Source organism: Mesoplodon mirus, assembly GCF_964341445.2.
Source record: "Mesoplodon mirus genome assembly, chromosome: 3".
Classification (NCBI taxonomy): domain Eukaryota; kingdom Metazoa; phylum Chordata; class Mammalia; order Artiodactyla; family Ziphiidae; genus Mesoplodon; species Mesoplodon mirus.
In genome coordinates, this window is record NC_138978.1 from 102,752,922 (window position 1) to 102,780,876 (window position 27,955).

Here is a 27,955-nt window from a genome sequence, read left to right on the forward strand (position 1 = left end):
GATTCTCAACCACTGCGCCACCAGGGAAGCCCAAATTTGGAGAATTTTTAAAGGAACAGTATCTCAATATCTCTTCTATTACAAAATCTCGAGGAAGGAGTTTCAATTCCCTCCATCTTCCAGAGTTCTATTCTATACCGTATGGGTTGTTAAAGACTGGAGGAGAAGCAATCTTTCTTCTGTTGATAAATATTTTTAAATGGAATAGGGTCCAGTAGATCCTAAGATGTCCTACCTCAAGGCAGGGAGAGGGCTGGTTATGGGGTCTGTTTTAACCCCCAGGACGCTCTGGAAGGTGCTTCCACAGTAAGTATGGTAGAATCACAGCTCCAAGGAAGACACAGAAAGGGAATGGGAAGCAGGCCAGAGGTCCAGATAAATTTCATGGGATTAGTTACACATTTCAGTATCTGCCTAGAAAACTGACTAGGATAAGGAAGGCCCTTAACTGGTGGGCTGGTAGATTAGATCTCCAAATCAGTTGCCACCTTCACAATGCTGCTTATATAGGGCTCCCAGGTGACTCCAAGGAAACAAAAGACTGGGGATCCCTGAGCCAGAGTTCCGGAAACTAGGACACCTAGGCCTTATTCTTAACTTTTTTATCTTTTAAAATCTGTCTTGTAATTAGAACTGGAATGAATCATTCCACTGCAACACACTCTTAGAAGGTTGAAATTTTAGACACGGAAAAACTGTTCCCTGTTCCCTTTTGGGAGTTATTCTGTGATCACTCATTTCTTCCCACTTCCTCCCTACATCCCCCTGCCCAGGGTAAGAAAATGTCCGTGTGCACCGACAATGTCACTGACCTCCGGACTCCTGAGGGTGAGTCAGGTTTCTCCAAATCCATCACAGCCTACGTGTGCCAGGCGGTCATCATTCCCCCGGAGGTGACAGGCTACAAGGCCGGAGTGTCCTCGCAGCCTGTTAGCCTCGCAGATCGGCTTATCGGTGAGTAACACAGTTGCTCTCGCCTGTCTGAGTGTGTCTGTAAGAGAGAGTGAGCCTACCAGGCTCTGAGGTAAAAGGCCCCAGGTGAGGGGCCCAACCTCCTGACCTCTGTTTCCTATTCCATCCTGGGGTACGAAATGCCCCTGGGGCCACTGACAAACCTTTGGTTCCCCCTTTCATGAGCCACTCAAGGATGTGATGAGATGAAGGAAGGTGGGATGTGGACAGGTATTGAAAGAACAGAAGTGGTTGCCAGCTAAATGCTACTAGTGAGGACTAATTAGGAGCTCTAATTTGGCAGGGGTGACAACAGATATGACTCTGGACGGAATCACCTCCCCAGCTGAACTTTTCCACCCGGAGCCCTTGGGAATACCGGACGTGATCTTCTTTTATAGGTGAAAATGAGAGGCCAGGCTAATGCAAGTGAAACCCTGGTTTCCTCCGCAGTCTCTGTGGTGTACCTCCCTCTCTAGCCACCTACTACTTATCAAGCCAGACCACTTCCAAGGTCTAGCAGACCTGCCCAGCAATGAGCACTAAAAGCTGGGATTTCCCCATCCTAGCTTCTTGGGTATTCCTGGGGCAGGTCTGCCCCTGGTGGCAGGGAGGAATACTGGATGACCTGTGGCGGACTACCCTTCCTGCCTAAGGGAGGCTCCAGTGTTGTGCATCTGCTAGCCTTTCCTAGACCAGTGCACTTCCCCTTGACCAGATCTCCCTGACCCCAACACTCTCCTGTGTGTCAGGCCACAGCCCAAGTCCAGACTTCCCCAGTGAGGGAACTGTTCCATGTTGACTTTACTTAGTGGCTCTCCAATGACACAGATGAGTGACTCGTTCCCCCATGGGGGCTGCTTTCTCTGCAGGTCCAATGATGTGACCCAGTCCTGCAGTTCTGGGAGATCAACCACCATCCGCGTCAGATGCAATCTGCTGAAACGTGGTCCTGGAAGTCTGTCGCTGCCAAGGTAAAGGGATGTAACAAAGTCTCCCTCCCTTGGCCTCATAACGTCCCAAGGACCAAACAAGAGTACTGCAAAAGAGCAAAAGAGAAAACCATGTGAGATCCATTAATGGGTTCTTGGGGACACAGTCATGGCTCCAAACCCTCAGTCTTTAGATGTCAAGAATGGAGCAGAAGGAAGAGTCAAAGCTACGCTCACACTCCCAGACCATTATGGGAGCAGCTGCCTTGCAAAGTGACAAACTGCTGGGGCTGAGAGCCAGATTCAATTCCCCTCCTCCACTTACCAGCTCTGTTATGGATACAGTTCTTATCTTCTCTAGGCCTCTTCTTCCTTCTTTGTAAAATGGGGATAGTAATAAATTCCCTCAGGGGGCTGTTATAAGAATTAAATGAGATAATGAGACGTGAGGACTTCCCCAGATGTCTTCCCCAGATGTGGTTACTTCCTATTATCATTTGGATTAGTAAAGGCTAGGGAATCCTAGGAATCTCTCTACAACTGGAAGACCCTATTCTGAGTTTAATAGCTGAGGGCACTAAATTGAGGACTCCTGAACTAATTTGATTACAGTACCCTTCCCCCACCAACCTTCCTTTTTTTCACATAACACGAACATCTTGAGGGGTACCAGTCTTGAGGAAGATGGTTTGGGAAATGCTGCTCCTAGACAACAACTGATCAGGGAGATGGGGAGCCAAGCAGCACATTTTGACCCAGCAGTGGTGTCAAAATGTAAGATCACTATTCTTCTTGCAAATGTTACAGTAAAGTACACTGTGGATAGCAGTGACCTGAAGTTCATTCCTGAACCCTGCCCCCCACCTCCACCCTCTGCAGGAAGCTGCATGTGACTTTTGCAAAATGTCACATGTCCATGGGTTGGACAGGAGCTTCTGAGGGGTTAGTTGGGCAGCCATGCTAGAGCTCAGACAGCTTACATTAGTTCTCATCGGATGTCAGCAGAAACAAACGGGCAGAGGGTGGGAGCCCTGGTGAAGGCCGGAAAGGCCTCTTATCATCCGGGAAATCGGAGAGCAAAACCTGGGTTAAGGACTAGTTGGAAGGATCCTGATGGAGCTAACAGTTTGGCAAGGAGAGGACAGATCCGGCAAGTTATGAGATGACAGGACTCCAGCCAGATCTTCCCAGCAGTCTTGCGAGTGTGCGCTCATGTCTCCTTTCTGCTCTGCTAGCACATGTTCCGATGGGACCTGTGATGGCTGTAACTTCCACTTCCTGTGGGAGAGCGAGGCCGCTTGCCCACTCTGCTTGGCTGCTGACTACCACGCTATCGTCAGCAGCTGCGTGGCCGGGATCCAGGTAGGTGTCTCTGCTTGGGGACTTCCCAGGAGACAAGGGAATGTGATATCTGAGTTCCTTGTTTTTCTCCCCGATAGAAGACTACTTATGTGTGGCGAGAACCAAAGCTGTGCTTGAATGGCATCTCCCTGCCTGAGCAGAGAGTCACCATCTGCAAAACAATAGACTTCTGGCTGAAAGTGGGCATCTCTGCAGGCACCTGCACTGCTATCCTGCTCACCGTCTTGACCTGTTACTTTTGGAAAAAGAATCAAAAGTACATGATGGGGTATTGCAGTTTGGGGATGGCCAGGATTGGATCATTGAGCTGGGAAGAGAATATCTGAGAGTATAAATTCATGGGGCTATTCTCTGGCATTGGCCACAGTCCCTGTGACTCTGGCCAGAGACGTGTTGAGCCACTTATCCAGTGTATGCCTTGGTTATCCTGACTCCTAAACAGGGATGGTATCACACGGCAGTCTGTGAAGGGCTGTTAGATTCTCAAAAGAAAAGCAAAGAGAATTCTTAATTTGTTATTATTAATGATAAAAATAATGACTTTACAATTCCATTATTTCTATTAAGCTTTGCGATCACAGAAACACCTATACTTGAGGAAAAAGATCCCTGACTTGGGAGTCCGATTCCTTAGCTGTATGCCCAGCCCAACACCATTTTGCTATGCTTCAGTTCCATTACCCATGGTATGGGAATATCTCTCTGCAGCCCAGCCTTTCTCCCTCTTTCCCTTGTATTCCACATTTTGGTGTCTTGTCTTTCCCATCCCCTTGTTTCATAGGCTAGAGTACAAATACTCCAAGCTGGTGATGAATGCTACCCTCAAGGACTGTGACCTGCCAGCCGCCGACAGCTGTGCCATCATGGAAGGCGAGGATGTGGAGGATGACCTCATCTTTACCAGCAGGCAGTCACTCTTTGGGACGATCATATCATTCACCACCAAGGTAGGGAGCCTGGCCAGTGCACTGAGGTCAGCCTGGAGGGCTGGAGAAGATACCAGTCCTAGGATACTGAATGACCCCACACTGTTCAGGGACCACTACTCTGCTCCCCATCCTCCATACTATTCTATCCCCCCACCCTGTGAACCCTGGCTTCTGCCTTCTCTATTTCCACACCAATACTCTTTCCCCTGGGGCCCAAGGCTGCTATTGACTAGGCTCCTTCTCTCCCGACATGCACTCCAGTGGATGGACTGTTTGGGCCTTTTAACTTCCAGAAGTATTGAACCACCCATGTTGTAAAATTCATGACCCCCTCCCCCCTGCCCTTTTTTTTTTTTCTTTTTTATTTTTTTGGAGGGAGGGGAATAGGTGATCTCTAGGAGCAACTTCCGATAGAAGTGCGGCTCTCCTTTGGCCATTGGAGGGTGCTGTCCCACGGATGTCTGGGCCTGGGCCTGGGGCAAGCAGAGAATATTCAAGCAACTCTTCCAGGGCCGCTGCCCTCTGCAGCCCCACTCTGCCAGTGCCCACAGCTCACTGCTGCTCTGAACCAGTTCATCCAAACAGGGTGGGGAGGGATGGCGAGGAAAGGAAGGTGGGGAGGTGTTTACTTGGCTGAATCTCATTCCCTTTGTGCTGATCTTCCAGGGTGATTCCCTTGGCCTCCTTAGACCTTGAATTTTTTTTTTTTTTTAACCAATGGGAGAACAATTTATCCTGGGACGCTTGAGTCTTTCTGGAACTTCTAGAATTCAACACAGATGCAGAGCAAGGGGTTTTAAAGATATTTCTTACCCTCTGACTGGCTGAAGGGAGCAAGAAGAATAGAGGATATCTTAGGTCCATGTTTCCACAAAGCCACTGAAAGCAGGAATTTCATGAGGGTTCCTTCTGTCACCTATTTTCCATTTCTCTCCTTTGTTCCCCAAACTTGCCCACATGCAGCAGCCAGCTCCTGTCACCATCTCTCTTTCAGAGGACTCCTGATGGATTTGACTTGGTGCCACTGAAGACATCCTCAGGAGGCCCAGACGTGGGCATGTGAGGGGCGCTGCCCTGCCTCACCTGCCACCTCACCTGGGCACATCACCTTGCAAGCCTGTGGCAACGTGGGTACCAGTTTCCTGCAACACCCACTGCTGGAAATCTCTTCGTTGTGGCCTTATCAGAAGAAGTCTGAATTTCAGATCTTTGTTTTTTTTATAGAGTACCCAAACCCTCCTTTCTGCTTGCCTCAAACTTGCCAAATATACCCATGCTTTGTTTATATATTACTCCCTCGCTTGCATCTTGTTTCCCAAAATGGACCAGCCATTGGAGCCATAGCTTCATCTGCTCATATTTCTTATAGGTCTGGAACAAAAGTATTTCTCTCTTTTTAAGTATAGAAACTCCTTCCCCTGTCCTCTTACTTAAGGGCACAAGCAGCTGGGAGTCTCCCTGATCATATGCCCTCAGCTCATGATCTCTTTAGGAGAGAGGCTGGGTGAGGAGGGTACTGGCATCCCCTGATGAACCATCTTCATGGTTGCCTGGATTCATCTCTCCTGGATAACCAACACAAACTGGTATAGTGGATAGGCTGAGGGCCAGATGAGTAAGCCCTGGGTAAGAAAGGGCTTGATAAGCACAAAGAGGCAATAAAGGAAGGTTTTGTTTTTTTGTGGTACGCCGGCCTCTCACTGTTGTGGCCTCTCCCGTTGTGGAGCACAGGCTCCGGACGTGCAGGCTCAGCAGCCATGGCTCACGGGCCCAGCCGCTCCGTGGCATGTGGGATCCTCCTGGACCGGGGCACGAACCTGCGTCCCCTGCATCGGCAGGTGGACTCTCAACCACTGCGCCACCAGGGAAGCCCAAGGAAGGTTTTATTTTGTTTTCTAAACTGGGTACTTCATTCCCTTTTCTTGAATAAGCTATAACTATTCTCACTGGAGCCAAAGGAAAAAGTCCATTGAGAAAATGGGGAAAGCCCTGATGGATCTATTCTCCCCCCATCTCCCTGCCTTTTTTTTTTTTTACCTCCCACCATCTCCCTATGACACTAAAGGGAACCAGGTAAGCCCCAATCCCAGATGTTCTAGATTTATTCTCTATTTGCTTCTACCCAGAAATGACAAACATTGCCAGTGAGGAAAATTCCTCATCCTTGAGTGCCCCATTCCTAGAGGCTTGGGCCATATTAGGGAACAGGTGTGTCATATTTTGAAAGAACACAAGGAAGTCAAGATTTTAATGGGGCCTTACTAGAGAGCCAGCCCACAATGGGATGGACCTGAGGGGGCCATGATGTCTGCTTCTAAACTTAATTCATCTGCTCAGCCGCAGAATAAACAACCTCAAGGCTGGCCAAGAAAGGCATGGACTTGTAGCCCATGCCCCAGCAGTAAGTAGATCCAGATCAGTCTTCAAGGAGGAAACACTAGGGGAGTTGGACAAGGTGTTCACCAAACTGGGAACCCTTGCACTTTCATGCCCCTGTCCTTCCCTTCTTCCTGTTCTCATTTCCTTTGTGTGCTGAAAAACTAAAAAGACTTCCAGCCCCACCTTCTGGCAGCATCTGTTTTGAAAGGTGAGTAAAGTGAATGTCCTCTGTGCCCCTTTTCTCCACTTTCACAACAAGTATAACTGATGAACTTTAAGTAACTAGAAATGGTAAAACCAGAGCAAGAGTTTAAATTCTCTTTTTCTTTCTACTAATGGCTATTCTCCTTCCCTCACTGTCAGGCTAGAATGACCATCCTTGTTCAAGGGCCCCGTTGCCCATGGTTTGTGCCTGTCTCCTTTCTCAAGTGACCATTGGTGACCAAATGGTAGGTAAAGAATGGAGACGGCACTTGTAAGTGGTTTGTCTGCCACATGATGGTTTGCTGATGTGATTGGCCACTGCTGCCTTGGCAATGGTCTTATAAAAGGGTCAGTGAGAATTGGAACCCTGCTGTGACTTCTGGCCAACAACAGCATCACTGAAGACAGGCAGTCCCTTTGGTTCAACAAATCTAGAAGCTTTTCTTTGGTATCTAAATTCTCCCTCCTCTTGTGGGACACAGGCTCTCAGAACCTGTGGCCATGCTGGAATTTCTCCCAGTGGATGCAGATAGCCAGCTTCCAAGCTCCAGCCTGAAGTTTTCTGTAGCCTCAGCAATACCCCGGGCAACTGCCTTTCCACCAAATAAATTTCTTTTGTGACAAAGGCCATGGAAGATTCATAGACTATTCTAGAATCACTCAGAAAAAGTACATACCCCATTGAATTCTTTATTCTGACATCATGAATCTGAGTGCCCCTAGAGCAAACTCAAACTCTATTGACTTAGTCATAATATTTTAAGGATCTCCTTTCTACACCCCTTAGTGTACGGACGTCTGCAGATCTTCCCTGCATCCTGCCAGGAACTCCTGAGTTATGCTATCGGGGTCACCTGTTGCTCCCCTAGCAACTTAGACACATGTTAGATATTTTTTAATAGCTCTATTGAAGTGTAATTCAAATACCATACAAGTCATTCATTTAAAATGTACAATTCAATAAATTTTAGTATACTCACAGAATTGTCCACCCATTACCACAATCAAGTTTAGAACAGACACATGTTATTTTATATGGGAAAAGCTTTTAGCAAACTAAGGCTATAGCATTTTGCAGAAGCTATTGGAGGAGAAAGTGTGGGCTCAGGAGACAAAATACTTAAATCCCATTTGGTTATTTAGAGTCCGAGAACACACGTGTGACTCTCATCATGTAGGTGTCACCTGTATTTGGCTGGGAGTACAAATGCAGATTGTGGTGTATTCAAGGACAGTGATTTCTTATGCCAACAAAACTTTTTTTTTTTTTTGGTCTCACGCTACATTAAAGATAAGACTGAGGGGCTTCCCTGGTGGCGCAGTGGTTGAAAGTCCGCCTGCCGATGCAGGGGACACGGGGTCGAGCCCCGGTCTGGGAAGACCCCACATGCTGCGGCGCGGCTGGACCCGTGAGCCATGGCCGCTGAGCCTGCGTGTCCGGAGACTGCGTGTCCAGAGCCTATGCTCCGCAACGGGAGAGGCCACAACAGTGAGAGGCCCTCGTACAGAAAAAAAAAAAAAAAAAAAAGATAAGACTGACTATATTTATACAACAGAGACTTTGTAATGGATTTTTCAGCTTTGTGAAATCAAGTTTTTGTCTCATCAAGACAGGTTGGATTTCCTTTTTACTCTGTATTCCAGGAGTTTGTAGATTGTTAGGGGATGGGTATCGCATGTCACACTTTTTTGTGAAATAAAAACATACCTTTCAGCTGTTTTTCTTGAACATAGGTTGGATGGCTGGATGGGTGAGTGAGAAGTGGTAAATGTCCTTGAAGCTTAAACTGAAGAGGAGGATTCTGGAAGCCCAGAGTGACAGAGAAAAGAGCATACTTGGGAGCAATAGGGACCTATGCTAGAAGCCTCTCACCACCTGCTGAAGAATCAGCCATCAATCAAAGCCTCAGTTTCCACAATAATAAAACACACCTGATGATGCCTTACCTCCCAAGATTGGGTGAGGATCTAAAAGGAGAACACATAAAACACTTGGAATGTCAGTTCCATTCCGTTCCAGTTCAATTTTCCCTTGGGTGGCACTGGGGCCAGCCACATAACAATGTGCCTTCAAAGACAGGTAAAATTAGCTTATTTGGGTATGACATGGATTATTATGGACTAGATGTGGATAAAACCCTAGAGGACATCAAGGACCCACCATTTCCCAGAGCAGCTGGATTTTCCCGCTTCCGTGCTTTCCTTCACTCTAGTTGAGGGCACTTAATCCCCTAAAAAGAATTCCCTCAGCTGGTTAGTTGTGACCCAAATTTGTTTTGACTGGGTGGTACCTGGGTTGTACTGGTGGTTAAATATTTTAAATATCACCCCTGCTTATAGGATCAAATCTAAACTCTTAAGAAGGAAAGTAGGAAGCTCACATTAATTTGGCATTTCTATGTGTCAAGCCTGGACTAAGTTCTTTCATAACATTGCTCACCTGGTTCTCAGAACAGGCCTAGAGGCATGTACTAGCCCCACCATAATGGTGAGGAAACTGCATCTCCAACAGATTTAGTAATATGGCATACACACTAACCCTAACTGCACATCCTTATACTCTAACCACACTGAAGTTTTTACTGTCCCTCAGTCATAAGCTCTGTCATTCTATTATGCTAATTTGTTATACTTATCAGGTAGCCTGAGCATTTTAAAGGAAGATGTCTGTAATCTAACGATAAAACTAATAGTGAAAATTCCTGAGGAAATTTGGAGAGGTCAGAATTTCAAGGCCATCCTTCCAATTACACTGATGACCTCCTTAAAGTATTAGCTCAGTGGCCCTCCTCCCCTAGGCCTGGGCCCCCTGCAGCCTCAGGAACACCCATCACTGTTTTGAAACTTAGCAAGCAATACACTTTGGCATTGCCTTCATTGACATGGAAGCAGTCAGCTCCCACCACAGACTTGCCCTCAGAAGATTTCAGGGAACCCAACCCTTTGAGGACAGTCTTCTTACATGCTTTCTTCAGAGCCTGTAGCTCCCAACACTTCCTTTCCACTGGTTTTATCTTTTTTTTTTTTTTGGCTGTGCTGTGCCACATGAGGAATCTTAGTTCCCCCCACTAGGGATTAAACCCACACCCCCTGCACTGGGAGCACGGAGTCTTGACCACTGGACCACCAGGGAAGTCCCCCTTTCCACTGGTTTTAAACCTAACATCCTCGGTAAGCGGAACCTAGGGGGTCCAAACCCAGACAAATGCCTTTCCTAAGCCTCCCTCTGGGTCTCTACTAGTCAGCTCCAGTACTGTCATTAGCCCTGTCCTACACCTCAGAGTTGGCTTGGCAGAGCCTTGTTGGGGAGTAGGACAGCAATGCCATATCCTCATGACAGGTGCACAAGCAAGTGGCAGAAGACCAAGGTCTTAGCACAGTTAGCTTTGGGGCATGGTGGGTGGGTCTCTAAACTCTTGGTAAAGTGGAAGGATGGGGAACAGTATGCCTATTCCCAAATCCTTCAAATAAGCTCTTGTTATCAGGGAGATTCTTGGATAACTTTGGCTCCAATCAGCAACCACAATATTTCACTGTAAAGGCCGGAACATTATAAAATTAAAATATGAAATCTTTGTTCTAGGAATTTTCAAATAGATCCAAGACATGACCTCAATATCTTAAACTGCCTTCAAATCTCCTAAATATTTTCCCCTTGGAAAAGTCTACTCAAGTGTCTAAAAGATTTTCCAACCCTGTGATCTTAAGGGTTGATAAAGGGACAATTTGGTTCACCCAATAATAAGAATAAGAAAGGTATCCTAACTCTGAGGCAGGAGAGCAGGTATTTTGAACTGAGGTAATCTGGGGACTAAAACATGTAGCCACATTTGTCTCAAGATGAAGAAGAGAGCAGAGGTTCAGAGAGAGGGTCCAGTCTTAGGACCCAAGCTTGTAAAGTGGAAACTTACACCTATGGGAGGTGCCAGCTTCCAAGCCAGTGATTATACTGACAGGCCTTGTCTTAGATATGCCCTTTAACATGAGAAAGAAACAGGCACTCATTTTTCTTCTATGGGGCAATTAGAGCCCCTAGAGAAGCGGGCACAGCTGGGGAAAACGCGCACGAGGTGGCAAAACCCGCTAGTGGGACTGACTTGAACACATCCGGCAAGCCCACGCCCACCCACCCCGTCCTCCTCTGCGCGGCCCCGCCTCCTACGCAACCGCTTCCGGCCCAGAGTGGAGGGCGGGCTGCACGCTCCCGTTGCGCCTGCGCGGGAAGTGGGGTTGAGGGGAGGTGTCAGCGCGCCGGTGCAGTGCGGCAGTCACAGGGCGGCTGCTGTGGGACGAACCTCCCTTCTCTTAGTGTTGGCCCTGGAGAAGGAACGATGGTGCTGGATCTGGATTTGTTTCGGGTGGATAAAGGAGGGGACCCAGCCCTCATCCGAGAGTCGCAGGAGAAGCGCTTCAAGGACCCGGGACTGGTAGACCAGCTGGTGAAGGCAGACAGCGAGTGGCGACGATGTAAGTACCGGGACGCGCGGAGTATCCCCGGATGCCAACTGCAACTTCGTTTCTTGGACCTCGTTACCGCTCCTGAGGTTCCACCCTTCATAAGACCCCCTCCCAGATTGCGGTGGCTCCGAAGCTGTCTCTGTCCACCCGGGGGGCCGGACCGACCCACTTTTCTCCTCCGCTTGGGCCCTGCGACCTCCCTTCCTGGCTAGCTGGGTGCGGGTCGATGCTTCTGAGTCTGGGAAAGGAGCATGGCGCGTTCGCATCAAGAGCTGTCAATCCTTCCGGCCGCAAGGATAGCCGGAAGAAAGCCAGGGCGGGAGGTTTGGGGGGTTTCACCTTTCCTGACACTTATCTTTGGTCGCCTCCTGTCTTTTTCTCATCTTCAGCAAGGCCAGAGTGGTCTCCCTCTATCTTGATAGAATCAAAGGTTCCAACCTGACTGAGTCACATTAGGTTCACTCCGTCCATATTGGAAGCATTTTGGGACTGTGGAGGCCGCTCCTGGCTAAAAACAATGATCCCGGAGCTTTTGGGAAGGCCATCCCCCTGAACTGTGGGCAAACTTTTAAGAACCGAGAATAGTCTTACGTAGTAGCTCAGACATGGGCAGAGGGGTGCGGTGAAGCAAGAAAAATCTTGTAATTATTGAGGCTGTTTAAAGTTTTCCAGGGAAGACGTTGGCAGAGTTGGGCTAGATCCTGGAACTGGACCGGGCATCTTTCATGAGGCTAAATAAAACCGTAGAACCCTCTGCCCATCAATCTCTGCCTAGGCTAGCTGGAGTAGTCACTAACTGGCCGGATGCTGTCAAACACGTGATTTATTGTCTGATGCAATAGGTCTGCCACCCGCTGAGAGGCAGGTTTATGACAGCGCACTGCAAAGGCAGTCGCTGTCCAAAAGTGTGGATTTCTGTTAGGAAAGTTGATTTTCCTAAATATATAAGTATCACCCGTGTAGGGAGAGAGTCGAAGGAAGAGTTGGTAACATGAAGGTATTGGGTACCAGGAGAATATTTGCTTAGCTCAGGTTGTTTGCTGATTCTGCACATCACAGTCAAGCCCAGTGTGGTGGTGATCCCACCACCTGAATCTGAATCTGAAGTTTTGAGTTGCAATGGAATTAAATTAAATCGGAGTGAAAAAACTAGACCGGACACTGTTTTACTGAGTCAGAAGTCAGAAGTACCAGATTTTAGTTTCCCTCTAGCCATTGCCCACCTGCTAAATGACTTTGAATGTGTTACCTAGTCTCTTGGGTATAATGTACACCTCTGTGGGAAGTTCTGTCTTTTACCTGAGGAGTGGATATGTGGTGAGGGGATGAATTCTTCAGGGACAAGGTTGTGTTTTATTCATCTGTGTGTCAGTACCCAGGGTATACATATAGATACAGGATATACATATACACATGTGTACATATAATCCCAGTACCTAGCACTGCACCTGGTCCTTGTTAAGGGCTTGACAAATGTTTGTTGAAGTCATGAATATCTTCTGTGTTCAGGGCACTGTGCTCTTCCATATGAAAAGCAGTTGATGTAGTTTATTTTCAACATTTGTTGATTTGATTCTTTTCTACTTGACATCCCTAGCCAGTATTCTCTTTGCAGCTAAGGGGAGTTAATGATTTTTCCCATTGCTGGCTGCTGAAGGTGGACATTGACAGATGTCGTTTCAAGATTCTTTTACATCTGAACCTCTGATCAGAGTTTAGGGTTCTTCTATCCTTAGCTGCAGTGAGGAGTTGCAACCCAGAGCCACATTAAGAAATCAGACCATGTTCACTGAATGAGGACCCAGCAAGCTTCAAAAGGCCCTCCATTACAACTATACCCATTTGTCTGTCTGTAGACCTTCAAGGTTTAGGGCTCTGTGTAGAACACAGGAATCTGCTATGACTTGGAGTCAGAGCACCACATCAGAGTTTACCACAGCTCTTGTAACTTCAAGGATTCGAACTGTGATTTCTTCTTTTAATTCAGAGTAATATAATGAGGACACATTTGGGCATATAATAAGCATTTGTCTTGACTACTTCCAAAGTCAGTAGATTTCCATGTATCTTGAAATCTGCCACTAACTACAGGAATTATTAGCTGAAGTTGTTACTTCCTCTTAACCCTATTGCACATGCCTTAAACCAGGCCCTTATCATTGGAAAAACTTTCTAAGTGCTTCCTTTGACCCCAGTCTCAGCTAGTCCAGGGCCACACCTAGGACATATGATCCGTATACTATCTTATATATTTCTGCTGTGGCATTTATATTATTATTATTTTTTTTTTTTTTTGCTGTACGCGGGCCTCTCACTGTTGTGGCCTCTCCCGTTGCGGAGCACAGGCTCCGGACGCGCAGGCTCAGCGGCCATGGCTCACGGGCCCAGCCGCTCCGCGGCATATGGGATCCTCCCAGACCGGGGCACGAACCCGTATCCCCTGCATCGGCAGGCGGACTCTCAACCACTGCGCCACCAGGGAGGCCCTATATTATTTTTATATACAACCTTTTAAAACTTATTGAGATGTAATGTATTCAGTAAGTTCAGTAAAGTGCACAAATCTTAATGTGCAGCTTGATGAATTTTACAAAGCCATACACTCATGTGACCACCATTCAGATCAAGATCTAAGACATTTGCAGTTCTCCGGGGAGGCTCCCTCTTGCCCCTTCACTGTCACTTCCCTCCTCCAAAAAAACAGTATTTTGTCCTCTATCACCATAAATGACTTTTGCCTGATTTTGAACTTCATATTAATGGACTTATATAGTATTTAATTTTGCATGTGACTTCTTTGTCTCAAAATTATGTCTGTAAGATTATTCCATGTTATTATGTGTAGCAGTGGTTGGTTCTTTTTCATTGCTGTGTAGTACTCCATATATGTAAACATACCACCCAGTTTCATTGATGGACTTTCAGATTGTTACCAGTTTAAGGGTACTATGAATAATGTGCTAGGAACATTGTGTCTTTTGGTGGAAGTAAGCACTCGTTTCTTTTGGGTATGTACCTAAGTGTGGAATTGCTAGGTCACAGAGTAGGCACATGTTTAGGTTTAGTAGATATTATCTAATAGTTTTCCAAAGTGGTTGTAATAATTGATACTCCCATCAGTAATATATAAGAGCTCCATTTGCTCTACAACCTTGCCCTTGATATTGGCAGTCCTTTTAATTTTAGCCACTTATTCACACTGATTCCAGAGATGGAGAACAGATTAGTGGTTGCCAAGGGTTAGACGGGGCAGGGGAAAGGTAATGGACTGCAGAGGGATGATAGCAAAAGGAATCTCTGTGGAGATGGAACAGTTCCGTATCTTGAGTGTAGCAGTGGTTACACAGATCTACACACGAGATATCACACAGAACTACAGGCACACGCAAATGAGTACATGTAAGACCACTCATCTGTTCTCCATCTCTGTAATCAGGGTGAATAAGTGAATGAGAAAGTAGTTATATAGTTTGTGCTGAAGTTTAGTTTAAATTTAGTTAAAGTTTGGCAAAACTTTAAAGAATAGCCATGTCTAGGCGCTGTCTCATCTCTAGTCATCATTTTACCTATCCAAAGCTTAAATTTTACCATATTGTTGCTAAAGCTTAGATTCAGGAGGTCCAACTTCTGCAAATCAAGGTTAGACTGATGATTCACAATACCAAGATGTTAATTTGGGCCAGAATACCTATGCAGACTGATTAGTGCACTGTCTTCCCCCAAAGAAACCAAAGTGTAAGAAATTGAATTCTTCTCAAGGCTACCAGATGAGCGTTGTATCAAAGCAAAGGAAATAACATTAACCATTTCTAGCATAGAGAAGTAGCAACCAAGTTCATGGGAATAGAAACTTGACTGACTGCCTTTTTTTAGATCCTGGTGCATACCACATAGTTTCTTTAAATGAATTTTAAGATAATTGAACAGGTTATAGTTACATGAGTATTTTCCAATTTTCTCAGATGTGTTACTCTGTCTACAGTGGTATCATCCAGGTTATGATACTTTTTAATTTCAGCCCCAGAATGGCCTTTTCATTGTCATCATATGCTGGGGAATCCTATTGTAATCACCAGTATATGCCATCTAAATTTGGGGCTCTAAGGCTATAAGATTACACAACTTTGTGAGGCAGATCCTTTAGCTCTGCCTGCATTTTGGCCTTGGGCTGAGATCAGTCCTAAGGAGCCAAGATTAGGAATGAGGTATCTTAATTATGTGCCTATCTTTGGTGTATTGGGTTCTTTATTCTTCAGGCAGATTTCAGGCAGACAACTTGAACAAGCTGAAGAACCTATGCAGCAAGACAATTGGAGAGAAAATGAAGGTAAGAGAACTGACTAATACCCTTGAGAGCTTGAGCAGAGGTATCTAATCTTATTCTTAGTTAATTCATAATTTCTAACGTAGTGTTTAATTCCATGAGCTACTGGATTTCTTACCAGAGGGGGAAAGTTATTTTAAAAAGAAAGGGAGGAAGGCAGGGAGGGAACTAAGGCATTTTCAAGGATCAGTGAGTCCATCTTCTGTCTGCAGGTGTGTTTTGGTCCGTTCTTGCTGCTGTAACAGAATACTGTAGACTTCGTGGCTTATAAACAGCAGAAATTTATTTCTCACAGTTCTGCAAGCTGGGAAGTCCAAGATCAAGGCACCAACAGATTGGTGAGGGCCTGCTTCCTGGTTAATAGATAGTCTTCTTGCTGTGTCCTCATGGCAGAAGGAGCAAGGAGCTCTCTGGTGTCTCTTTCATAAGGGCACTAATTACATACATGAGGGCTCTGCCCTCCTGACCTAATCACCTCTGAAAGACCCCACCTCCAAATACTATCACGTTGGGGATTAGGTTTCAACATATGAATTTTGGGGGACACAGACATTCAGTCTGTTGTAAGATAAGATTCTTGCCATACAAGTCATTCATTGTCTGTTCTGTTCTTAATAATATGAATTCCACCAGTAATCCTTTCCAGTTATTTCTTGAGCTCAACCTACAGTGCCAGAGAGGTTTTCCTGTTGTAGATTTCAGATTCTTTATCCCAGTGTAGTCGTGCTCTTTATTTAAAAGATCCTAGACTCTTGGTTATGTGACTTCAGGCAAGTTAACTTCTGAGCCTCAGTTTTTTTGTCTGTGAAATGACAATTCTAACACTAACCTTTAGAATACAATTGTGGGGCTTCCCTGGTGGCGCAGTGGTTGGGAATCCGCCTGCCAATGCAGGGGACACGGGTTCGAGCCCTGGTCTGGGAGGATCCCACATGCCACGGAGCAACTGGGCCCGTGAGCCACAACTACTGAGTCTGCGCGTCTGGAGCCTGTGCTCCACAACGGGAGAGGCCGCGACAGTGAGAGGCCCGCGCACCGCGATGAAGAGTGGCCCCTGCTCGCCGCAACTAGAGAAAGCCCACGCACAGAAACAAAGACCCAACACAGCCAAAAATAAATATAAATAAATAAATTTATAGAATACGATTGTGAGAACTGAAAATTTCTAATATAGAAAACACGGCACAGTGCCTGGAACATTGTAGTTATTTAGCAATTGAGAGTAACAGTGAATAGCAAGTAGTACTGGCCTTCATCCAGTATATCCTTCCTGTCCTTGAAGAATGTTAAGTTTCAGCTCAGCTTTACTTTGGTAACCAGATTAGGTTTTTTTTGTTTTTTTGCGGTACGCGGGCCTCTCACTGTTGTGGCCTCTCCCTCTCCCGTTGCGGAGCACAGGCTCCGGATGCGCAGGCTCAGCGGCCATGGCTCACGGGCCTAGCTGCTCTGCGGCATGTGGGATCTTCTCGGACCCGGGCATGAACCCGTGTCCCCTGCATCAGCAGGCGGACTCTCAACCACTGCGCCACCAGGGAAGCCCACCAGATTAGTTTTTAATCTTTCTTCAAAAATACCCTCTTAGCCTCTTAATCATTTTTTTAAAAAAACATGTTAATGCACCCTACAGTCTGTCTCATTTTTAAGTTGTAAACCTCTAAAATAAACCAAAAAATTATGAAATTTAGGAACCTGAACCTGGAAAGACCATAACAAAAAGATTCCCTTGGATTCTAGCACCTTATCCTTCATGATATTCTGTATCCTTCTCTTTAACACTATTTTATTACACTTTCAGCACGTGACAGGCTGTAGAAATTGATATTGATGATAATCATACAGTTTTCTTCCTGTGGAACTCTTGACACGAAGTCAGGTACACGTCAGTGACCCCATAATTATGTTAATTTCCATGTATACTTCTGCCTGAGTGTTCTTTGGGGCATATATACGGATAGTGCCCGCCAAGTATTTTTCTTAGCAAGGAGATGGGAGTATTTTCATTTGCGTTCACGTTCTTAGATTCCCTTGACTGCTCTCCCCGCAAGGAGTGTTCTCTCTTGCTCTCCACTGAGCTAGTACTAGCAGCGCTTTAATTTGTGTAGCGCTTGAAAGCATCCAGAACCCTTTCATGTACGTCTCATTTTGGGTCTGATCTTTGCTGTAAACCTGGAGTGTAGGTAGTACATTTGTTAACCCTATTAAAAGGGTAGGGTAAAGAGGCCTAGGAAATTAAGGGGCTTGCCTAAAATGGTGCCGTAAGTTAGTTGCAGAGCCAGAACTTGAACTCAGAACTTGAAGTTGCTGCCCTGAGGGATTATCAGAGAGGAAGAGGGCCTCAGCTATCTTGGCTACCAAATGGAACATCTTGAGATTTAGGCCATTTTTTTCTACCTCAGTAGTCTACGCCTGTTCTTATCAAGACTCATTCTGATATTGTCAGATTTTTCCAGCTTTTAAAGATGATTTTCCTTGAATCACTGTCTTCTCCCTTGCTCTGGACAAGGATTAGAAATGATGATTTGGCAGAATATCATAAAGAAGGGTGAGGAGAGAAACTGGAATGGGAAAAAGTCTAGTCCTGGGTATACCCTTGCTGTTTTGCCAAGTTGCATTGATTGCTCTAAACGTGGCTTTTTTCCTTAAAAATTGTGTTTCTTTGGCTTCCTAATATTCCTCATCCCATCCATTTTTCCTCTTAGCCGCAGGCCTAAGGGCTGGGTTTGTTCTTAGTAGGTAGATGGGGATTCACAAATTGACACACAGGTGTCTGCCCAGCGCTGGCTCCTGACCAGCACTAGTGTTTTCATACATTCTTGGGGTCATAACATTCTGTGTCCATGTCAGACATTTTCCTTCTCAAGTTCCCGATGGTGTCAACCCTCTGACCTGGATTGGTTAATCAATCTGTCCAGGATCAGAAAGCTAGTAAGTGTCAGGACAGGGACTTGGAACGTTAACTTCTTGCTTCCAGTTCACTAATTTTTCTCCCATGCGTTGCATCTTTTAGAGACTAAGTTATGTAGAATGTTCTGTAATTAGTTTATATGATATATTAGTTTGGTGTACACTTATAAAACTATGTCAGAAATTTTCCTTTATAATTAGTTATGTTTTTGTTGCTGTTTGTTTGTTTTTCTTTCCCATAGAAAAAAGAGCCAATGGGAAATGATGAGTCCATTCCGGAAGATGTATTAAATCTCGATGACCTCACTGCAGACACTTTAACTGTAAGTTATTGTCCTTTTCCAGGTTGGGATTTCTGTTCTTTTAGCTTTGTTCCTAGACAAGCAAGTCCTGACACTCTGCTCCACACAGCACTGTGGCATCCTTGAATTTCTGCAGCTGGGACATGTCCCCATCCACTCTTGTTAATCTCAGTACTTGAGTATTAGAGCAGAGATGGAGACAGGTGGAATGGAAAAGTCAAGAGTAGGAAGAAGAGAAAAAAGGAACTGAACTATGTTTGGTTTAATAACTCCATTTCCACAGAGTCAGTAATTTTTCAATTTTTTATAATTCAGTAAATATTCACTACAGTCGGCCTAGAGCAGGAATTTTCAAGTTTTTTAGTCACTGAACCCTTTCTTAAAACCTGCAACACAGGGACTTCCCTGGCGGTCCAGTGGTTAAGACTTTGCCTTCCAATGCAGGGGGTGAGGGTTCGATCCCTGGGCAGGGAGCTAAGATCCCACATGCCTCACGGCCAAAAAACTGAAAAAGCATAAAACAGAAGGAATATTGTAACAAATTCAATAAAGACTCTAAAAATGGTCCACATCAAAAAAATCTTTAAAAAAAAAAACAAAAACCCTGCAACAATAGCAAGAGCATAAACCCAAAAAAGCAGAGTTGCTGTGCTTGAAGGGCAAGGTTGGGGTGCTATTCCTGCCCTGCCCTACCTGCTAAGGGTCCCCCCAGGAAATCAGAGTACAGTTTGAAACACCTGCAATAAGGAATACAAAATGAGCTTAAGACAAGGTCTCTTGCTCCTAATAAATTTATAATCTTTCTAGAGAGCAGTTAAATATAGTATATAATAGCATGCTGAATTGGTTTAATCAGGAATATCAGAAAGTGCAAGTTAAGCTATGGTATTAACACTCCTGAGATATACAGGAACGAGAGGAGTGGCCACAATTTATCCATCTCTGCCTTAGGCACCCTGAAAGAAAATGCCAATGGATTTGTTGGGCAAAACTGTATATATCCCTGTGTGAAATAAATCTCAGTTCTTTGAAAGCCTCCAGTGTCAATTTTTAAAATGCTATCACAAGAATTATCATTAGAGCCCAACAAGGTTGGGGCAACAATCTGTTTCCTACTCTGCCCTTGACTCGCTATGGCCTTGGACGGGCTTGGCCTTGTTCATCTACAGAACCTGAAAGTCTCACAAATCAAAAAAGTCCGACTCCTCATCGACGAAGCCATCCTGAAGTGTGATGCAGAGCGGATAAAGCTGGAAGCAGAGCGATTTGAGAACCTTCGCGAGATTGGTAACCTTCTGCACCCCTCTGTGCCCATCAGCAATGATGAGGTAGGCGTTGGTGCCACAGCTAGCGGCTGCCTTGCGTCACCCCTCTCCTTTGGGAAGGGGGTGGAGTGGGAGGAGGACAGTGAAAGTCTGGCACGCTCTGTATAATAGAAGCAGGCTCTTTGTGTATTCGCTCTGCCCACCAATTGAGAATTGAAAGAGTCAGATCCCTGCCTGATTGGGAAGTAGCAGAGACAGCAGGTAGGTGGAGACTCCTGGCACGGAAATCTCTTCTAAATCAGGCTGCTGTCCTCCACTGCGTGTTGCCCATGGTAGCAGCTCGTCTCGTGGGAGGGATCTGCAAGATCAGCCTCACCCCTCACCCACACCCTGCTGAGAAGCTGCAGGTTGAAGGGAAATCTGCATGATAAAAGTTTCCTGCCGAGTGGGAGCTTCCCCAGCACAAAGCTGCTCTGAGCCCAGCCTTTGTTCCCTGACACCCCAGCCGTGGCAGGGCCCATCTGTGCCTCTTTCATTCATTCCCTGGTGAACGGACATTAAACTCACGGAGGGCTGGGGTGGCAGACTCAAGAGGTCAGGGCCCTGAGCCCACCCTTGTGTGGCCCTGGACCAACGAGAGCCTGGAAAAAAAAAAATCTGCATTCCCCTCCGTACCCCAGGCAGTGCGGATTGTCCAGGGAAGGGTTTTCCCTGTATAGGATTTTCAAGGAGTCATTTAAAAGGGTATAAAAATGAGAGAATACTACAGATCTTTTGGAAAATCATGATTTCAGTTCCATGGCTGGAATTGCCTCTAGGACTTTATAAATTATTATTTCTCTATTGAGCGCAGATTCTCTAGCAAATTCCCTTCTCTAGTCTCTGTACACAAGGGCCAAAACCTAGGGTTTGAGTTAAGCAGTGACTTCACAAAGCTCTAGGTCGTTCTTGGAATAGGGTTCGGAAAGATGGAGGTTGTAGAATTCAGAGCTCATGCATCTTTGTCTCCTGGTCTTGTTTCCTTAGGATGCCGACAACAAAGTAGAGAGGATTTGGGGTGATTGTACCGTCAGGAAGAAGTACTCTCACGTGGACCTGGTGGTGATGGTAGATGGCTTTGAAGGCGAAAAGGGGGCTGTGGTGGCTGGGAGTCGAGGGTACTTCCTGAAGGTAAGAGTCGACAACCAGTGAGGTTGGTTATAAAGAAAGAACTGGAAAAAAAGTGCAGAAAACATAACCCACTTAAAGAGGCCCACAAATCCGCCTTTCTACTACAAACTTACTGGCAATTAGATGCAATTCTCTTTCTAAGGCAAGAGACTGCTCATCAGGATTCCCTAGAACAAAAGCCACTGAGTGATCCTCCATAATGAATATGTTTTGCTGACTGAATTAGAACAGTCTGTGCCTTTAAGGAGCTCTGTGTAATTGGACAGTCAGACAAGTAACAAAGAGTCAAAAACCCTCTGTGATAAGTGCTCTGGTGTGAGTAGCCCAGGGTGCTATAGGAACGGGTAGGTGGAGGCAACACACCCAGATTAGCTGGGCAGAGGGCAGATGCACTCAGGGAAGCCTTCCAGAAGGACATGGTAAAGTAGTTTTGGAAATACTGTCCATATAGGTATGTTCTACGTATACAAATAAGTCCAGTGTTTTAAGAATTAGCACAGGAAGACTCTCCCGTGCACCCTGGGTGAACAGTCCTTTTCCCTTGATTGGTATCTTAAAGGGAATGCTCTTCAGATGATGTGCTGTGCATGGCTGTTAAGAAAGAGTCTCTTGAGTCAGTTGTTGGATCCATGGTCTTTGTGGCCTACTGTGTGCCCCCAGTTGCCTCTGGCGGTAAATGCTAGCAGATGAACGTGATGGCAGCAGAACCCACTCACACAGTGCTGTGTCTGCTCCTTTAGGGGGTCCTGGTGTTCCTGGAACAGGCACTCATCCAGTATGCTCTTCGCACATTGGGAGGTCGAGGCTACACTCCCATTTATACCCCCTTCTTCATGAGGAAGGAGGTCATGCAGGAAGTGGCACAGCTCAGCCAGTTTGATGAAGAACTTTATAAGGTGAGTAGCCTGAGGCAGTGTGGCAGAATGACTCCTTAAGGTATGAAGTTTAACTTCAAAGACACAGCAATGCTGTCCAGCAGAACTTCCTGCGATGATGAAATGTTCTATATTGTGGCTATTGAGCACTTAAAATGCGGCTAGTGCAACTGAGGAAGTAAAATTTTAATCTTTATGAATTCTAATTTAAATGGTCACATGTGGCTGGTGGCTACCATTTGGACAGTGCAGACATAGAGCCTATTTTATCTTTCCCCAGATAGTTTATGTGATCTATCTAAATTGAGCATGCTTTAGCACCATGAGCTTAGAAAAGAAGCTCATATGTTATTATTAAACTTGGACAAAAGGAAATTGTAGAAGTGGCTGATCTTCCCATGTCCTCCCACTCCTGACCCCAGACTGGAAGCTTCCACAGGGGGAGACATACTTCCCTTTGGATGGATGTGGCTTCCAGTCTGTGGCTCTTTCTCAACCATGAACCATCTCAGGGAGAGCCAGTGGATTTGAGTTGAGGTGCAGAAGGTCATTCTGAATCAACCAGCTTTAACATCAGCTGTAGCTCCCCCTACCCAAAGTCTACGCCCAACACTCAGAATTTCTAGTGTCTCTGCTAACGGCTGCCCATCGCAGCTGAGTCCACTTCTCACCTGTCCCTCTCCTTCAACCCTGTTCCAGGGCAGGGGGGAACGACTTTGTTCTTATTGGCTGTTTCCTCCCAAAACCCATGTAGCGGGTAGTTAGACAACTGCTCCTGGCCTCATCTGATTTATCTTATGTAGAGAGATGAGTTTAATAGTCAGAACCTTCTTCCCACTAGGTCCTGTTGGTGAGTTCAAAGGTATATTTTAATTCAAGACGCAGTGGAAAACAAAATGCTCTCTCCAAACCCTGAGCATTGGTACAACCTTGGGGTCCTCCTCTTCTTCCTTTTAATGAGAGGAACATGTACATTATCAGATGAGACCTGTTTTTATCTTTTCCCTTTTTTTTCTCATCTCAACTCCCAAGATTGGATGGATAATCACTGACAGAACTTTAGAAGGATGCCCTGCAGGTAACACCAGGGAGAAGCTTATATGGAGGATTATGAAAAGGATTAGGTAGCAGGTGCTCTGCGTGTTCGCAGCATTCTCCATCTCTTATCCAGATGCTTCTTGGAGCCATAGGCAGGGAGAATCACAGGTCTCCATAGTGAGGAATTTTGGCTGGCATTTTGCTTAATAAACTCAGTTTATTAATCCTCTAGAGCAGTGCTGTCCAACTGAACTTTCGGCAATAGTGGAAACATTTTGTATCTGTCCTATCCAGTGTGGCAGCCACCAGCCACATGTGGCTGTTGGAATGTGGCTCATGCAAACCAAGGAATTAAATTTTAATTGAATTTAAATAGCCATGTATGGCTAGTGGCTATACCATATTAGACCGCAAGCTCTATTGTTTTTACGTTGTATGTGAATAGCCTCACACGGGGCTAAATTCCCACTGTTAGGTAGCAAGGTAGTTTTCCACATTTCCAAACAGTGGCCTAGAGGAAGTTTCCTCCCCTCTTTTTTTTTTTTTTTTTTTAGTTTTAATTAAAGTAATACCACATGACAGAAAATTTGGAATTAGTGGGGGGAAAATCATCTTCTTTCCCATTACCTACTACAATTGTCATTTTTAATATTCTTGTGGGAGCTTTTTTTATACATGTATCATTTTCTCATACTTCTAATCACAATATATATAGATTGCCTTTTTACTTCACATTATATCAGAAGCATTTTTCAGTGTTACTACATGGTGTTTGTAACCATCATTTATTAGTGGTTACATAATATTACATGGCGTGGATATAGACTACCCAACTTTCCCCCTGTTGAATATTTAGGGGGCTCCCTTTTTTTTGCCATCAGTAAGTAATGTTACAATGAACTTTGTCCTGTCTATAGCTTTTTTTTTCTTTTGCATTACTTTCTTCAGCTGAATACCAAAGTGATTCTTCAAGGATTACAACCCTAGATCAACCCATAAGCACCAAGAGAGCAGAGACTGTCTCCTTTTGCCCCGCATTGGCAAAAAGGACTTGGCTCTTACTAAATGCCTCACAAACATTTGTCAAGTGGGTAAATTTATACTGCTACCAGCTCAGGTTTTATTGCACGCCTGCCATCACTGGCCACTATACATCATTTATAAGTATTTCATTTATTAGATAAAGTAAAAATAGTATCAGAGGGAATTCCCTGGCGGTCCAGTGGTTAGGGCTTCACGCTTCTACTGCAGGGGGCTTGGGTACTGGTCAGGGAACTGAGATCCCACAAGCTGCGTGGTGAAGCCAAGGAAAAAAAAATAGTATCAGAATATTTTATCTTCTTTTAATTTGCATTTCTTTGATCTCTAGTAGGGACCCCATTTTGGACTGACCCATTCCCTCCCATGTCTTTTTAGCATCTCCTGCTCACTCCTGGGCAGGGACTGAAGAAAATTTGTCCTCCCATCACTCAGATCTTCTCTGTGTGATCTCTGTGATTCCTTGCTCGAGCTGAGGCCCTACTCCCTCGCTCTTAACTAGTAAATATTACCTTCCTCTGACAGGTGATTGGCAAAGGCACTGAAAAGTCTGATGACAGCACCTATGAGGAAAAATATCTGATTGCCACTTCCGAACAGCCCATTGCTGCTCTCCACCGGGACGAGTGGCTTCGGCCAGAGGATTTGCCAATCAAGTATGCCGGCCTGTCCACCTGCTTTCGCCAGGAGGTGGGCTCCCACGGCCGTGACACCCGTGGCATCTTTCGAGTCCATCAGTTTGAGAAGGTGAGTAGGCAGGTCAGGGTGAGGGATGGGACCCTTCCCTCTATCTCTCCAGGGCTGTTATAGAAGAGATAGAATCTGTGTTGCTCAGGCCCACCCCAGCTCCAGTCTTTCCTCTCGTTGCCTCCATCTGGGTTTCTAGGGAAGAGCCTGAGAAGCACGTAGTGGAGCGGCTAGAGCATGGACTCTGGAACCAGGCTGCCTGAGCCCTAAGGCCAACTCTACCACTTACTGCTGTGTAACCTTGAACAATTTACTTAACCTCTCTGTGCTGTTTCCTCCTCTGTCAAAGGAAGATAATAGTAGTACCTACCCCATTAGGCTACTGTGAGGATTAAACCAGTTACCACGTGGAAAGTACTTAGAACAGTAGCCGCACGTTATGTGGGACGCTCTCCACACAAGCATTCGTTCTTGCTGCAGCCCCAGCCAGTCCAGTTCAGCCCCGATCTCTCACCAGGGCTCCAGCCCCACCTGACTCTCAGTGGAATAGGAATAGGTCTTCATTGCTAGGATAATTCCCACTTCAGCCTTCAGTTTATTCACCCCGTCCCATTGTCACTGTGCCCTTGGGTACCTCTTTGCAGATTGAACAGTTTGTCTACTCATCGCCACATGACAACAAGTCCTGGGAGATGTTTGAGGAGATGATCGCTACCGCTGAGGAGTTCTACCAGTCTCTGAGGATCCCTTACCATATCGTGAATATTGTCTCAGGTTATTGGCCTCCCTCTCCTGCATCCCACAAACACCACCCTGACCAGTTGAGCTGCTACACAAAGAAGTAGCTTACAGTCCAATTAATTGCCCACATTAATTAAAATATCACACTCTTTTCCCTTGGGAGTTCTTGGTGATAAGAATATCTGGGCATGATTTCCCTCCTGGGGATAACATGTGAATTAAAGAATTCTTTGGGTTTGCTAAAGGTTAGCCTTCTGAAATACCATCCCTCCTTCATGAATTCTAGGGGGTTTTCCTTACAGGTTCTTTGAATCACGCCGCCAGTAAGAAGCTTGACCTTGAGGCCTGGTTTCCGGGCTCAGGAGCCTTCCGTGAGTTAGTCTCCTGTTCTAACTGCACAGACTATCAGGCTCGCCGGCTCCGAATCCGATACGGGCAAACCAAGAAGATGATGGACAAGGTAGATGGCCCCTGGGGAGGCAGAAAGCAGGGCCTTCAGCTCAGAGTAGGTCCATCTTATTTCTCAGCCCTTGGAGGACATTATTTCCCAGCGTCATGGGAAAATCTGAGCTTCTCAGTCTAGACCAAAAAGGGAATCTGAAAATGACTTCACTGAATCAGGACTGAGTCCTTTTAGATAGAAACCTGAATCTAGCTCTATTCTACAAGGTAATTCTAGCTTTTCTCTTCTTGGCTTTGTTTTCCATAACTCCAGATAAAGAGTAATCCCCATTTGTCTACACAAAACAAGTTGGAGGCAATGTCTTCCCTCTTCTCACCCAAGAAGGTGTGGGTTGTAAGCTTATCTCTTCAAACCCAATTTTCAGGCCCTAATCTTTTCCAGGTCAGGGACTTGAAAGGGGTTAAAAGGAGAGGCCATTGAGTAGTCTCTTCCCTCCCTCAAAGGGCCCAACTCTCCTCAAAATACTGGGACCTACCACTTATCACTCATGGAGACATGAGGAATCTTCCTGGAGTTACCTAATAAGCCATAAGTACCAAACAGAATTCAAAGGTTTGGAGATCACTAATGGGTAGAACCTGTTTTTTATTTGATTTTAGATTTGGATTTGGATAGTTGCAGTTGGGGGAGTCTGGCTGAGTGGATGGTTCCTGGTCATCAGTAAGCCCAGCTAGGGGTTGAGTGTAACTGCTCCCTCTGGGGACCCTCTCCTCGCAGGTGGAGTTTGTCCACATGCTCAATGCCACGATGTGCGCAACAACTCGCACCATCTGTGCCATCCTAGAGAACTACCAGACAGAGAAGGGCATCCTCGTGCCTGAGAAATTGAAGGAATTCATGCCACCAGGTGAGACTCCCAGCCCAGCCCATCTTCCTCCTCTTGTCTGTTTTCCTGCTCTTCTAAATAGTAAGCCCCTTTCAGAATGCACCAAGTTTTCTTCTTCATACACAGCCCCCAAAACTCTGCCTGTCCTCTGGTGCTGGGCATGGCAGGGGGCAAGGTTGAAAAGTAGCCAGTGCCGGTATGAGCTTCTATTTAAATGCGGCTAAAATTCAGGCTGGGAAAAAAAGGAATAAATGAAAGCAGTGCCTGCCTTTGTCTTGTGTAACTTTCCCCAGAGGTCCCTGGGCTTTGACTCTTGAGGAATGATGGGTTGTTTGTTCCCTTTCAGGTCTCCAGGAACTGATCCCCTTTGTGAAGCCCGCACCCATTGACCAGGAGCCATCGAAGAAGCAGAAGAAGCAGCATGAGGGCAGCAAAAAGAAAGGGGCAGCGAGAGATGTTGCCCTGGAAAGCCAGCTGCAGAATATGGAGGTCACTGATTCCTGAACATTCCTTTCTCCCACTTTACCAGGCTTCCATTTCAATTAGCTGCAATCTCAGAGCCTGCCCACAAGCAGGGAAGCCAAGCACGCACCCATCGCCCACCCTGTGTGACTGCATTGCCAAAAGGGGAACCATCTGCCCTGTACAATGCAGTGTTCCTCTTTTCTCGCTTGGGCATAGGATCTAATCACCAATGACTGATGAAACCATGTAATAAAGCACCTCTGAGGGAGGCCAGGACTCTTCCTCAGTCTTCTGCCCAGGGCTTGGACCCTGTCTCTGACAGTTCTCCCTGGAACCGTATTCACTTCTGCTTTTCCTGCTATATCAGGCAGGTTGTTCCATTTAGCAGAGAGCCTTTGAGAAGGTAGGTGAAGGCAGGGGTAGATTTAGTAAAGGCTCAAGGGGAAAGTGAAAACTGAGTCTTAGACACACAGGCTTGCAGGGCAAGGGCAGGATCCTCCTTTGTAAATTTGCTCCTGCTTTGTTAAAGCAGTTAGGTAGGACCAGCTCAGAGACCTGAGTTGATATAAAAAGCTTCATAGCGGGACTTCCCTGGCAGTCCAGTGGTTAAGAGTCTGCATTTCCACTGCAGGGGGCAAAGTT

At 45.8% G+C, this 27,955-nt stretch overlaps 2 protein-coding genes across 3 annotated transcripts in view; both read left to right on the forward strand.

The window, feature by feature from the left end:
* The window catches only part of ELAPOR1 (endosome-lysosome associated apoptosis and autophagy regulator 1), a 34,067-nt gene extending 28,204 nt beyond the window's left edge, over nucleotides 1-5,863 (forward strand). Inside the window, exons 15-21 of the mRNA XM_082612792.1 lie at nucleotides 774-954; nucleotides 1,256-1,352; nucleotides 1,824-1,925; nucleotides 3,119-3,245; nucleotides 3,323-3,501; nucleotides 4,027-4,192; nucleotides 5,169-5,863. Coding sequence (XP_082468918.1) covers nucleotides 774-954; nucleotides 1,256-1,352; nucleotides 1,824-1,925; nucleotides 3,119-3,245; nucleotides 3,323-3,501; nucleotides 4,027-4,192; nucleotides 5,169-5,237 — 921 coding nt within the window. The 3' untranslated portion in view covers nucleotides 5,238-5,863. The remainder of the gene's footprint in view (nucleotides 1-773; nucleotides 955-1,255; nucleotides 1,353-1,823; nucleotides 1,926-3,118; nucleotides 3,246-3,322; nucleotides 3,502-4,026; nucleotides 4,193-5,168) is intronic.
* Nucleotides 5,864-10,976: 5,113 nt separating this feature from the next.
* Nucleotides 10,977-27,613, forward strand: SARS1 (seryl-tRNA synthetase 1). 2 transcript variants are annotated; one of them, XM_082614635.1, is made up of 12 exons: nucleotides 10,977-11,224; nucleotides 15,472-15,542; nucleotides 18,686-18,766; nucleotides 19,915-20,073; nucleotides 21,037-21,180; nucleotides 21,921-22,076; nucleotides 24,657-24,878; nucleotides 25,463-25,592; nucleotides 25,862-26,019; nucleotides 26,275-26,346; nucleotides 26,740-26,869; nucleotides 27,195-27,613. In XM_082614635.1, the coding sequence occupies exons 1-12, from the start codon at nucleotides 11,089-11,091 to the stop codon at nucleotides 27,350-27,352; spliced, it is 1,617 nt and encodes a 538-aa protein (XP_082470761.1). In that variant the 5' UTR covers nucleotides 10,977-11,088; the 3' UTR covers nucleotides 27,353-27,613. The 2 variants fall into 2 exon arrangements, with proteins under 2 accessions (XP_082470761.1, XP_082470760.1); XM_082614634.1 differs by lacking the exon at nucleotides 26,275-26,346 and having other exon boundaries at nucleotides 10,978-11,224.
* Nucleotides 27,614-27,955: the final 342 nt, after the last annotated feature.

Coding starts and splice junctions, on each gene's coding strand:
- SARS1 (XM_082614635.1), top strand. CDS start 11,089: ATGGTGCTGGATCTGGATTTGTTTCGGGTGGATAAAGGAGGGGACCCA. Junction 15,543..18,685: donor CAATTGGAGAGAAAATGAAG/GTAAGAGAACTG, acceptor TCTTTCCCATAG/AAAAAAGAGCCAATGGGAAA. Junction 25,593..25,861: donor TATCGTGAATATTGTCTCAG/GTTATTGGCCTC, acceptor TTTTCCTTACAG/GTTCTTTGAATCACGCCGCC.